The sequence below is a fragment of the Ochotona princeps genome, chromosome 1 (assembly GCF_030435755.1).
Source record: "Ochotona princeps isolate mOchPri1 chromosome 1, mOchPri1.hap1, whole genome shotgun sequence".
Lineage (NCBI taxonomy): Eukaryota > Metazoa > Chordata > Mammalia > Lagomorpha > Ochotonidae > Ochotona > Ochotona princeps.
The window spans coordinates 10,384,708-10,398,569 of NC_080832.1; the positions used below are offsets into that span (position 1 = coordinate 10,384,708).

Consider the following 13,862-nt stretch of genomic DNA (forward strand, 5'->3'; position numbering starts at 1 on the left):
GTTCCTTCTACTGGCCTGCTGCTCATGTTCCAAGTTCAATGGCAGCAGTGTCTTTCTCTGCTTCACAGTAAGTTGGGACTTGGACACTGTGCTCCACGTGTCCCCGGGACACCCACCTGCCCCAGAGTCTACATCGGGGCTCTGCTTCCACTCTGGGCTGCAGCTCTTGCTAAGAATGCAGGCCCGCAGGGTCACTGTGACGGCTCATAACGCAGGCCCCTGCCACACACCAGACCCACAGCGGAGACCCAGCCCGGGCTGCTGGCTCCTGGCTTCGACCTGGCCCGGCCGGCTGCACGCATCTGTGCCGTGACATCTCTGCGTCTGACTTAATTGAGGTGCGAGCCAGCAGGTGGGAGAGCTCTCGTTTCTGTCTCCTTCCCATCTGGCAGCAAGGACCACCTCTCTGTTCTGTGTGCACTGGAGTCCAAGGGCCATTTGGTGTGAGTGCGCATGGAGCCCACCATTAGCATGGGCAACCAGCTACCTAAGAATACTTACAGTGCAGCCAATCTGAGTGCAGGCTTCCTACCAGCTGAGAGCTCGCTGACAAGGAGAGATCTCCAGCAGCCAGGAGGCAGTGTCCCTGGGGATGCGGCCACCCAGGCAGCTGCTGAGGGCTGAGGAAGAATGCGGCCAGCCATTGCCACAGCTTGGCATGGAGAGGGCGCTCGGAGAGAAAACGCCAGAGGATGGAGCGGGCCTTGGGAACTCGATATGCCCCAAGATTCTGTCAGTTAAAACTTAGGGCTTTCCTTCTGAGATAGTAGAAGGTTCCAGATTTACACTAAACAGACCAGCTGCCTCAGTGGCCTTGAGTAAACCCCGCCAAGAGCAGGGTCGTATGCCTCCACAATGGTGCAAAGAGAAGCCTCTGGAAAACGTGAGCTCTTCCCAGTTCTGCCAAAGGCATGTTCAGGAGCAGTGCCGTCATGTGGCCCTGTGCCAGCCGTTTGCAGAGGCACCTTGGGCTTAAGGCTGGCAAGGGAAATAGGCACAGTGCTCCTTTCTGTGCCGACCCAGGGCCGCCAGCCTCAGTGCTTACAGAAAGCAGTGTGGTGAGGAAGGCATCCAGGCAGGCGTCATTTCACAGAAAAGCAACACCAATAAAGTTCCCTGCTACCAATAAACCCAAACAGGCCAGTTCCATGACTTTCAAGGTCAAGAATGTAGCATAGTTCACTGGAGTTGCACTTAACGCTACATGTTAAATAATTAGTGGTTAGAAACTACGGCTATAAAAGGGAATAAATGACCTACCTCGTTCTAGAACCTTCTGTACTTTAATATGGTTAGCACAGAATCCGCTGTACAGTTTGAAGTGGTCTGCATAATAGAGGAAGGAGCCTCCGAGGGAGAAGAGTAGCTTCTAGAAGGGGAAGGAAGAAAGTGAAGTCAGACACGGCCTGGCATTTGTCAGATGCCACTGCATGCAGAGAGGATGCCAATCAGATAAGCCAGGACAGCTCCACACACAGCAGGTGATGAGACCAGGCAATCCCCTGACCTTCAGCTTCAGGGAAATGGCCTGGCAGCAGAACCCACTGACAGTGCGAGACAGTCCTGAGACACACGTCTGCCCGGCCCAGGCTGCACCAGATGTGAGAGGTCAAGCAGTAAGGGCCACCTGCCGCCTGGGACCGGTGATGCCGTCTGCCATCCTGACCCCGCCCTGCCACTGCCTTCAGCCTTCTCCCGACTCTGCAACTTATACCGATGCTCTCCGAATAGAAGGCTTGGCCAGAGCAACCTGAGCCTGTGCCTTCTGCCCCAGGCTCACAGGTTCACAGGGGCTGCAGGGTGTGTGTGGGGAGGGGAAGAGTCAGGTGCAGGGCAGACACTCCTGCGTCGGCAGCAACAGTCCTGGCTAGCCCCGGCGAGGTGGGGGGATGAGCCTGTGTGTACAGCAGCCAGGACAGCTGCAGGAAAGCTGAGCTGCCCACCCTCCTCGGCACGGATGCAGCTGGTACCTAACCCCGGGGCTGCAGCCTTCTCCAGGCCACTGGCAGAGGGCGGCAGTGCCCTGCAAGCAGCACCTTGACCAGAACTCTGCATGGTTCCCACTCAGCAGGAAGCCCAACTCTCAGACACTTACTCGGAACTGTGAGGGGGTTTCCAGGACGTTAAAGTCACAGGAGGCCGAAATCCCATCCTCCAGGGTCTCCAGAAAGACCTTTTGAAACTCCAGCATTTCCGGCAAACTTCCGAAAAGTGACTCCATCTAGATGAAAGCACAGCATGCGGAAGGGGGTGTGCGCCACGAAGATCTGAGCACCACCCGAGCGGCAGCCCCTCAGCAAAGGCCACAAAACTTCCACAGACCTTCCACACAGCTCCTAATTCTAGAATAACCTTTAAATGGATGTCCAATTCTCAGAGTTCAAACTGGGTTAGAAATGGGACTCAGTAGGAAAGAGCTAATTACTGTGGTTTAACTTGAAAATTTCAAACATGTTTAAGCCATTTGGGGCTGCAGCCCATGGCCCGGATGGAAAGCCCGGCCAGCCTGGTGCCAGAGGACGCGCTGTGCCACATGGCTCGGGTCAGGCCAGGCACGGGACTCGGCGGCTCCTGACACCCCGGTTGTGCTCTGGGGAGTGGCAGGTGTACCTAGCCCTGAGGTTAGCCACAGGGCGGCTGGACACCAAGCCCAGCAGTAGGCAGACAGAGCGAAGCCGACTCGCACCTACCTCGTCTTGGGTAAGGAATGTCTCACTTTGAAGTGGCTCCAAGTACAACTCAAAGAGGCAGCTCAGATCCTGAAAGACACAAGACGGCTGTGTTTTGCACGCCCAGATCTCCACAACGCCGGCAGGTGCAGCAGCTCCAAGGACTGCCGTTAGGAGCGATGCCGCTCATCTTTCCCGGAATGCTCAATGCTAGAAGTGGTTATCTTCACTGGATTCTACACATTCCTCTGTAGCTCGGCCACCTCTCCTGCTTGCCCCGGTATCTGGCCCACAGCAACTGGCTCCTGGGAGCGCTCACTTCCCTGAGACAAAGTACAGGCCGGCCCAACATGCCCGCGGCTCTGGCACATCTGGCTTCCTCCACGAGAGCTCCAGCACGGAGCTGGGAAGGACAACACAGGATCTGGGGGTGCTCTTCAACTTGGAGGTTGCCAGAATTTCACAAGTGCAAGAAACAATTTCCAAGGGTTTGCCATCAGAATGTTTAAAACCAAAGCCACATGTGGGTCAGTGCTAAATTAGGCCATGGCAGAACAGACCGTGCGGCTGGCTATGTGCAAACCCCATCAGGTAAAGGTTTTGAATTCAATCATTTGAAGCCAAGACTAAGATATAATGTAGTGATGGCAAGGTTTCTCTTCTGCGCTTCATTTTATAAACAGTGAATCTGAAGGCTGCAAAGTCCCCTAAACTGAGGTCCACATGGTGCCAGGCAGGAATCAAGGCCCAGCCTGGAGCAGGTGTCAGGTGCCGTGGTTAAGATGCCACTGAGGAAACCCACATCCCATACTGGGGTGCCTGGATTCGCGTCCTGCGAGGCAGAGGGAAGGGCCCCAGTCATTGGGCCCCCGCCTTCCACATGAGACCCAGCTCGAGTCCAGGCTCCTTAGCACAGCCCCAGCTGTTTCGGCCATTTGGAGGGTGAACCAATAGACTAGACCTAAGATGTTTGTTTCGCATTTCACATCTGTCATACTTGCAAAAGACCCCGAGAGCTCTGTGAGGCCCAGTGTGTCCCCAGAACCGTACAGCCTCCTTTCTGAGAACAAGGCCAGGCCTGTGCTGCCCCAGGCTCTCCCTCCCTTGACCTCCCAGGGGTGTGCCTAGCAAGGAAGAAGCCACTGGTCACATCTCTGTGACACACATGTAGAAATGCTCAAGAAGCAGGCAGAAGTCCAGGTTCAACTACAAGTCCAATTCCATGTTACATGGTGACAACCAAAAGAAAAACACGAAGCAGGGACTGGAGCTCCCGGGAGGCCCCAGGTGCTAGTTATCTGGTCAGGGAGTGGCAGGGTGATGGCCCACAGACGGGGGTGCCAGTCAGTCCCTCTTGTCGTCTCCTTCCAGCATCCATCTCTACCCGTGCCACACTGCAGCGTGTCGCCCAGCTCAGTGACATACAGCAGTACAAGTCACAAGGCAGAGTGCGTGCTGCTAGACGGGTGTTGTGCTGGCATCCCAATACGGTGCCAGGCAGTCTCAGCTGCTCCACTTCCACTCCACTTCTCCAGTGACCTTGGAAAGCAGTAGGAGATGGTCTGAGTGTTTGAGTCCCTGCACCCATGTGGGAGACATTGGTCACTGTGGAGGTCAAGGTCATGGACAAGGTCAGTCTGGTCTGAGTGCCTGGAAGGCACGTGGGAAAAGATATGGAGGTAAGTGCAGGCCAGCTGTGACAGCTCCAGCTTTTCTGTCCCCAACAAGACCAAGACCAGGGGCTGCTCATGGGGTGATGCTCAGCTCCGTTTTAGGCAGAAAGAAGCTAACAGCCACAGGGTGGGCTGAGGCTGCTCTAAGAGCCCAGCACAGCAGGGCTAAAGATCTGTGAGGACAGATGGACCGGGACACCAGAGGGGACCATCAAGGCCACAGAGCACGACACAGGCAAAGCCACTGCCGGGAGCTCAGCCTCCACTCTGCGCCCCGTCGCTGCAATGGCTGACAGGTGCAGTGAGCACAACACCACTGCAAAGCTTCAGCAGCTTTTCAGGCAAAGGAGCTCTGTGTTCCTGGGCTCCTGTGCGCTCCACACCACCTCTCTAACCACTCCCTGGGGACTGGTGAGACAGGTACACGTGAGTTCTTCAAGTGACTCAGCGGCTGTCCCTTGACCCCAGCGTTCATGTGATGCCCAACACGCCTGCAGGGCAGCCCCAGCAGCAGGGCCTGGGTCGTGGGCACTTCTGTACTGACTGCTCTTCAGTTCCTCCTCACCTAGAATGCTCTCTGCCTGTGCACTAAGCCAGCACAGACTCACTTCCCACAGATTGCGAATGACTAACCAGAACATCTGTTTCCATAGCAAGAGCTACCTTGGTAACCAAAAGAGCCAAGAGTCTAGTGCTTTTTTAGACTTCTCGCAGTTCTTCCACCCATGCCACCACTCCCGTCCCTTCCTTGCAGTAAGTCCCATGAGTGGCAGGTGTCCCGGGCAGAGGTGAGTTGAGGCTGCCATCAGCCAACAGGAAGGATGCCCAACACCACCCTCACCTTCACATAGGACTTCTCCGTGTCCACAAGCTCCTGGATGACTTTGCGGAGGCGGTCTGCGTCTGACAGGTGGCGGGCCAGTGGCCGTGGGGGCGCGTCCTGACCCTCCCTGGCACCGTCCATGCCGTTGGCCTGGGCGTGGGTGAAGTTCCTGCACAGTGTAGCAATCTGCTCAGCGCTCTGAGAAAGAGAAGAGGTGGAGAGTGAGGTGCCGGACACACGCACCTGGATCAGCTGCCCAGTGAGGATAGCAGGCTCCCCCGAGTCCAGGCGGAGGGCAGAGGGGCTCATTCTCCAGGGACCACTACGGCTGCCACTGCAGATCCCAGGAGGGAGGACCTACGCTTGCACCAGCATCCAGCACTGACACATGAGACAGCCCTCGGTGCCCAGACGAGAGTCAAGGTACAGGGCTAACCCTCTGCCATCAGTGAGCCTGCTCTAAAATCAAGAGGTCATGGCTTTCTGAACAGCACACGAAGGACGTGCGCTGGTCCTCCAATGACGGCCTGGTCCAACGTTCTGTGCCCCGTGAAGGAGCAGCTCGGGAGATCTGCAATGGTGCAGTAGTATTAGCAGAGTGCAGCACGCAGACAGGCCAAGGCTCTGCCCTCCAGTCCAGCCAGCTGGGCCATCTGGTGCCAAGTAGCAAAGTGATGAGTGACAAAGTCTTGGGCTGACACACTATTCTACCAATGGAGCAGAGACCAAGAGAGAGAGACACGAAGAGGCCTCTACTCACAGGGGCCCGGGCCCAGTAGCAGGCACAGCCAGGGAGGCGGGTGAGCTGCAGCACCTACCAAGTGTGGGTCAGACCAGCCCTGGGCAGGGGTGGGGGTGGGGGCTCCCCAGAGGAGGAAGCTGAGCCGGCCTCAGCATGGTGCAGCTGTGACTACCATGCAGGTGAGCCACTCCAAGTCTCATCCAGGCTGTGGGGACAGGTGGGAGCAGGGACAGCTGGGAGACTGTGCATCCTCGGTGGATCTTCCCGGGGAGAAGCCAAGCGCATGCTCCATCCTAGGGCTGGCGGCGGAGCGTCTCAGGCCTATCTCCTGGTCACTCCCTCAGCATCCTGGACTGTACACGCAGTATTCTTGAACTCCTCCTCTCCATCCCTCCAACACTGTATCCCCTGGCAGCCTGGAAGCTTATCAAGGGTAGGGCCACATGGACCTGGCCACAGGTGCCCAGCTCAGTGGCTCATAGGACAGTCTGTTTTTTCCCATCATGCACTGAAACCTCTACTGAATAGTAGAGAAGCTGTGATGGCTGTCGAGCAGCTATGACACACGTCCATCCACATGTGGGAACTTTCCGTCCATCAATTACAACTCTGCTTCCTTTAGCTCACACGCCTTCATGCCTGACCTCTCTCCATCTCCATCCAGATCGAAAGGTCAAATGTGTTGGAAGCATCTCTTGGTACTCAATTTGTTTCCCCTGGTTAGCCATCTCAGCACGCATGCACACACACCACGATGACCAACCACGGTGGCCCGATTTGTGCTTTTGTCTCCATGCTGTCACCTGATAAAGTTTCTTCAAAAGGAACAACAGATGCCTCCTGCCCACCTGCCCCTGTTCGATGCCTTGCCTTCTCACCTCAGTGTTGGATGGAAACATGCCATCCACATTAAAACTCAACACTGCCCTGCTGTTTGGCATTTCAGTTCAGCTTGGTGGGCACAACTGAAGGCCAGTTCTGCTTGCAAAAAAAAAAATGTGGAAGAGATTCCTACTCAAAAGACACTGAGGCAGCATGGAAGACAACACGAGCTTGGATGGAACAAATGGGAAACCTAGCACAGGAAGCAAACAGAAGTATCCCTAGAGAGTGACTCAGAAGGCTTCGGGAAGAGGGGGCAAGGTTGGTGGTAGTTGTAATGGCATCCTGGGAGGGACCTGCTGCCCAGGACGAGCCAAAGGTGTTTTGGAAGACGAGGCAAGTCGTGGTCAACCAGGTGGACAGCCAGGTGGAGGGGCAGGCAGAAGGCAGGTGGAGGGGCAGGTGCAGGGCAGGTGGAGGGGCAGGAGGAGAGGTAGGAGGAGGGGCAGGTAGAGGGGCAGGTGGAGGGGCAGGTGGAGGGCAGGTGGAGGGGCAGGTGGAGGGGCAGGTGGAGGGGCAGGTGGAGGGCAGGTGGAGGGGCAGGTGGAGGGGCAGGTGAGGGGCAGGAGGAGGGGCAGGTGGAGGGGCAGGTGAGGGGCAGGAGGAGGGCAGGAGGAGGGGCAGGTGAGGGGCAGGAGGGGGGCAGGAGGAGGGGCAGGTGAGGGGCAGGAGGAGGGCAGGAGGAGGGGCAGGTGGAGTGGCAGGAGGAGGGGCAGGTGAGGGGCAGGAGGAGGGGCAGGTGAGGGGCAGGAGGAGGGGCAGGTGGAGGGGCAGGTGGAGGGCAGGTGGAGGGGCAGGTGGAGGGGCAGGTGAGGGGCAGGAGGAGGGGCAGGTGGAGGGGCAGGTGAGGGGCAGGAGGAAGGCAGGAGGAGGGGCAGGTGAGGGGCAGGAGGGGGGCAGGAGGAGGGGCAGGTGAGGGGCAGGAGGGGGGCAGGAGGAGGGGCAGGTGAGGGGCAGGAGGAGGGCAGGAGGAGGGGCAGGTGGAGTGGCAGGAGGAGGGGCAGGTGAGGGGCAGGAGGAGGGGCAGGTGGAGGGGCAGGTGGAGGGCAGGTGGAGGGGCAGGTGGAGGGCAGGTGGAGGGGCAGGTGGAGGGTCAGGTGGAGGGCAGGTGGAGGGCAGGTGGAGGGGCAGGTGGAGGGGCAGGTGGAGGACAGGTGGAGGGCAGGAGGAGGGGCAGGTGGAGGGTCAGGTGGAGGGCAGGTGGAGGGCAGGTGGAGGGCAGGAGGAGGGGCAGGTGGAGGGGCAGGTGGAGGGGCAGGTGGAGGGGCAGGTGGAGGGGCAGGTGGAGGGCAGGTGGAGGGGCAGGTGGAGGGGCAAGTGAGGGGCAGGAGGAGGGGCAGGAGGCAGTGAAGCCCCACTGTGCGTCTGCAGTGAGCTCCCTTACTGCTGAGCTCTTAGGAGTTGCTTCTCTTGGAACCTTAATCTCAGTGCAGGAGTCACGTCTACCAGGTACTAAGCCTCTCACTGGACACACAGCAGATAAAATAACTGACTTCCAAACATGCTGAAGTAACAGAAATACTAATAATTCACCTTGGATACACAGATACCTGTATCTAATTAATTTTCTTTCACTTGGAACACAAAAGCATATTTCTGGCAATGTTTATCAGAAGATATTCGTTTTTGGGTAAAATTTCAAAGACTAAGAAAACAGATGTAGATCTTAAGGCAACAATCATTGAAAACGTCTAACCTCATGTCTGGAACAACACTACCCAGCAGTGGCCTAAGAGCAAACAGCTACGTGACCGCAGATCCAACTGACCTGGAATCCAGCAGGCCCCACCAGCAGGCACTGAACACGTCCCAAGTGAGGTCAACATGTGGGCTGTGTGAGGACTACTGGTCGACCTCTCAACACGGCTACGTTCTGCTTGGGTTTCCCGGAGGGTGTCTGCCTGGCTCACCCTGTCTCTGGGATCTGCACTGCTGAGTGACCATGAACAAGATACCTGGACTGAATTTCTGAGACTAGAGGAAGCAGGACCTCCGCCGGCACTCTGGGGTTCCGGGTCTGGCCCCTGTCCTGATGGCAGAAAGCCCACCACAAGAACACGAGGACTCCGTGGCTCAAACCTCTGTCTGGGGAGCTCAGAGGATGTGCGTCTGCATTCCGGAGCACGCTAGCTCCCAGGCTACAGAATCTATGTTAAACTCGCACACACTGTAGACGATAAGAGCTGACAAAATGCACCCTAAGTCAAAAGGCATCTGGTGAGATCAGCTTTGCCTGCTGGGACGTCAGAAATCCCACCTAACAAGGCAGTGCTAAAATCACGGGATTTGAAAAATAAAGCCTCTTGCCATTTTCGAAAAACTCAGAATTCATTTTGAAAAATGCTTCTGGTAAGATGAATTTCCAAAAAGTGAATGGGAGCTAAGATTTGTCAACGGCAGGTCGACCTCGGAAGGTCCCGCCATGAAGCGCCTTCACAGCGAACACACTCCGTGTGCTGCCGAGGAGGGGCGCATGAGGGTTCCCAGGGACGGAAAGCAGACGGAGCTCCCAACGGGACAAGGATCCATGATCAGAGTGTGGCTGAAGATGGTATCTCAGAGTCCCTCTCAGTGATGGTCCCGAGGACAGAACAGCGACAGGCAGCATCCCACAGCTCTGGGACGTCTCCTTAGCCATGGTGGCCCTCTGCCTTGGGGCACCCCCACACAAGGAGGGCGAACAGAGTGGAAAGCAAAGACAAGACTCACGGGTCTTGAGTTCTAGTCCAAGCTCTGCCTGCATCCCGGGCAAGCCTCATTTCTGAGCATCGGTGTCCTCAATCATGAAATAAGCAGCAGCAGTGTCGAGCCCACCAAGTAATCCTCACACTATCAGTTGGGTCAAGAACAAGTGGGAGCCTGCACCTGCTGACCACCTGCGGCATGCCCAACACCTCTCAAGCATTCCCAGCAGGCACACTGGCACCGTGTGTTTCCCAGTACACAGCAGGGCTCTCAGGGCATGCGGCCTGTGTCCTCTGGCTGCCCACACAGCCCATCTATGGAGCAGAGCATGGCTGAAGCACACCTGCTGCCCCTGTCCACCACGTACATGGCCAGGGCTCTCCTGGCACCAACAGTCCAGCACATGTGTTCATCTCTGCTGACCCAAACACAGGGGCAACTGACAAGTCCCAGGAGTGTGGCCTAAGACAGGCAATCCCAAGTTAGGACGGGCATATGCGAGAGACCAGTAGCCTGACTGGCCAAAGATACAGAACAGAAAACATTAGGACCCTAAGTGTGCACCCCCAAGCGGTGTCTGCCAACTGGAGCAAGCAGTGCTGGAAGTGGGGCTCACCATAGGCCGGTGTTCCACACAAGACCACAAACGAAGTATTTTCTCCCCACTGAGAGTAAGATTAATTAATAGCTTTTCCCCCTAAAACCAGTGCTGTCTAGAGAACCATCAACAGCGACCCTCAGGATCTCCAGGTGACACTAAGGCTGGTCCCTGCTGCAAAACAATGTCACTGTCTTCCTAGGCGATGAGCAGGGGGCCAGGCGTGTGGCTGGAATGTGCCAGTGAAGTCTTTACTTGGTCCTGGCAAAAAAAAAAAGCCCAAGGTGCCTGAGCGGTTCCCGTGCCTGCCCCACACTCTGCAGGGCAGACAGGAGCAGCACCTTGCCTAGGCCCAGGCTTTGCATCACTCCACCGGCCCCGCTGGCCCCGCTGTCTGACACTGCTCTCCCATCAGAAGGCTCCTCTGGGTGTGGATTTAGAACATCCGTTCCCCTGATCAGTTTCAGGATTTCACTTGCTTTTATCTGGAGGCATGTCTGCTCCCCCATTTCCCTCTGAGCTTTGGTACAAACAGCTCAGTATCTCATATTATCAGAACCATCTTGAGGTTGGGGCAGAGATGTGGTAGCCAGCGGAGGCTGCACAGGGCTGGTCACGCATCTTTCGTGGCATCAGCAGCTGGGTGGGCAGTGCGCCCAGCTTCCCTGGCTTGGTTAGGGGCCCCAGGAACCCCACATTGCTTTCTCAGAGGCACCTGTTGGTGCTACTTGGCCTCAAAAAACATGGTTAGCCTAAGAGAATAGGTTTAAAAGTGCTGCATCATTGGGGCAGAGTCGGTATAGAACCACTGAGAGCTAACCAACAGGAGCAGCTGTTGGAGCTAGTGGCTCAGACCCTGCCTGCAACACCCATACCTCCTGCCTTTGGACCTGGGTTCAAGTCCCAGCAAGGCCCCTGATCCCAGCCCTGCACTCACACACACCCTGGCAAGCAGCAGCTGACGGCTCAAGCACCGAAAGATCAGCTGTCAAACTACAGGCAGTTCGCCAGGTCTAATAACCGGTCAACTTACGCTGAATGTTATTAAAGTCATCATTTAACCTTGAAAAGTCCTGACGCCATCCCCAAACGTTAGCGGCATGGCATGGGGGACTTGGAAGGATCACCTGGGGCCAATGACAGCACTGATGGGTGACACAGACTGGGGTCTTGGATGGAGGTAGATATCCCCACCAACCAACACCACCTCATGCTCCCTGCGGGGAACAAGGCTGGCCCAGGTGCTACCTGTCTAGCCTCTGAAACCCGAACCACCCCATCTCAGTCGGGACAGAAACAAAGGGCTAAGCTCTGCGACAACCCTAGGGGCAGCCGGCAGGGCCCGTGGACCGAGTGCAGGGCCCGTGGGCCGAGTGCAGGGCCAGGCCCAGGTCCGGTGACCACAGGGAGGCTTGGCAGATGGCGAGGAGGGAGGCAGGTGAATGAAGTCGCACCTGGGCAGGGTGGTCAGGCTGCAGAGACCACACTCGTCGGGAGGGGGAGGCAGGGACAAGCTTATTTGGGAGACAAACACATTGACTCAAAGTCCAAGGAAAGAGAAGAAAGCTTTATGCTCGTCCAGATGATACCAAAAAGATGAAGTGCTGCTCACAAAAGCCTCAAATCCCTGATGTTCTGCCCAAAGCCAGCTCGGTTCCCAGGGATCTCACGAGGCAGAGGGAGGAAGCGTGACAGTAAGCGTTCCCCTGAACACAAGGACGGTTTGGAAACGCCGTGGGAGACGCACACACAGCAGAGGGGACGGGACTTGCTGCTAGGGGAGGAGGAGATCTACATTTTTAAAAGTAGCTTCTACATATATTTACTATTTATAAAGGTGTATGCTAGGCTTTTATAAAGTACATGTGTATATATACATATATAATAAATGCAATATGGTTAACGCTGCATTTCAACTTAGTTTAATTTTAATCTTTTGGCTTATCTGAATTTCCTCACTTTTTATAGTGGCTGAACTTTTAAAAAGATTTATTTACATTTATTTACATTTGAAAGGCAGAATTAATAGAGGTTGAAAGAGAGAGAGAGAATCTTCTATCTTGTGGCTCATTCCCAAATGGCCACAAAGGCCGGAAGACCAGTGTTAGGCTGGTCCGAAGCCAGGAGCCAGGGGCACTAGGAGCTTCTTCCTGGTCTTTCAGATGGGTGCAGTGACCCAAGCACTTGGGCCATCCTCCACTGCTTTCCCAGGCCTTTAGCAAGGAGCCATATCAGCAGTAAAGCAGCCAGAACTCAAACCGGTGCCCATGCAGGATCCTAGCCCCTCAGTCAGACGCTTACTGTGCTATGCCACAGCACTCACCCCTGAATTCTTTAATAGAAATCTCTCCTACCTGCTTACAATAAAAATGACCTGTAGCAGAAAATGGCCAATTTGGCAATCTGTTTCCATGAGAATCCCAGGATGAACAAGAGTGGTGGTCCCTGGGCTCACAGCACCCTACTGTGGCGGGAAGGACGAGCCTTGAGTAGGGAAACCAAATGCAATCAGTGTCCACAAGTGCGGGGTCCCAAATAGAACAGCGAGAGCCACGCTGGCCGGAGCAAGGCCAAGGTCACTAACCCTGAAGCCACACCTGCTACCTAAGCACAGAGGGAAGCCCGCGGGTGCACAGTCAGCAGGAACTGAAGGCCAGTGTGGTCACAGCCCGCAAGCCAGGAGCATCAGGGATGGACAGGGACCTTGCAGGGATGAGGTAAGTCATGTTCGCCAACCAAGAGGCGCAGGGAATGGTGGCTGTCTATCGGCAACACAAGTCCGGGGCCAGTGCTGTGTTGCACACAAAGCTGCCACTTGCAATGCCGGCATCCCACAGGGGCGCAGGTTGGTGTTCCTGTGGCTCCACTGCTGGCCCAGCTCTCTGCCAATGTGTCTGGGAAGGCAACAGAGAATGGCACAGGCACGTGGGCCCCTGCACCTACGTGGAAGGCCAGAAAGAAGCTCCTGGCTCCCGGATTCAACCTGATCCAGCCCCAGCTGTTGTGGCCGTACGGGGAGTGAACAAGCAGATGGAAGAGTTCGTTCTCTCTCTCTCCTTCTCAAATAATTAAATAAATCTTTATTTAAAAGAAAAGAGCCCAGAGGAGCACCACTTGGTCTGGTCCTGGCACATCCACAACCCCCACAGCCTACTGGGCACCCACAGCGCAGCTGACCAGGCCCTGGGCTGGCACGCTCCCGAAGTGGCAGAGGGAGGGAAATTGCTATGCTGGAAGGGCACAGTGACAGAGAGTCTTCCAGCTGCTGACTGCACGCTCAGACAGCTTCAACAGCTGGGGCTGGGCCAGGCTGACGCCAGGAGCCTGGAATCCACTTGGGGCTCCTTCGTGGGTGACAGGACCCCAAGGGCTTGGGCCATCTTTTTTTTTTTTCAAGATTTATTTATTTTTATTGGAAAGGCAGATCAGGAGAGACAAAGATCTTCCATCTGTAAGTTCACTCCTCAGATGGCCGCGATGACCAAAGTTAGGCCACTCCAAAGGATGCAGTGCAAGTCTCTGCTGGGTCTCCCAGTGGGTACAGGGTCCCCAGGCTTTGAGTCCTCCATAAGCAGGGAGCTGGATGGGAAGTGGGGCAGCCAGGACACAAACTGGTGCCTTCATGGGATCCCAGAACTTGCAAAGTGAGGAATTAGCCACTGGGTCATCATGCCAGGCGCCCTTGGGTCCCCTTCTACTGCTTTCCCAGGCTTATCAGCAGGAACTGGGTCAGAAGTGGAGCAGCTGAGACTTGAGTCAGCACGCATGGAGAGCCCACGTACCATCACAG

General features: G+C 56.0%; 1 protein-coding gene across 5 annotated transcripts in view; it reads right to left on the bottom strand.

Annotated features, from left to right (window-relative positions):
* TIAM2 (TIAM Rac1 associated GEF 2) overlaps positions 1-13,862 on the bottom strand; it is a 217,975-nt gene that overhangs the window by 7,929 nt on the left and 196,184 nt on the right. For all 5 annotated transcript variants that reach the window (XM_058662480.1, XM_058662451.1, XM_058662345.1 and 2 more), the window contains 4 exons: positions 5,184-5,363; positions 2,691-2,759; positions 2,096-2,221; positions 1,261-1,369 (listed from right to left, as the gene is read on the bottom strand). In XM_058662480.1, the coding sequence (XP_058518463.1) occupies positions 1,261-1,369; positions 2,096-2,221; positions 2,691-2,759; positions 5,184-5,363 (484 nt within the window). The remainder of the gene's footprint in view (positions 1-1,260; positions 1,370-2,095; positions 2,222-2,690; positions 2,760-5,183; positions 5,364-13,862) is intronic.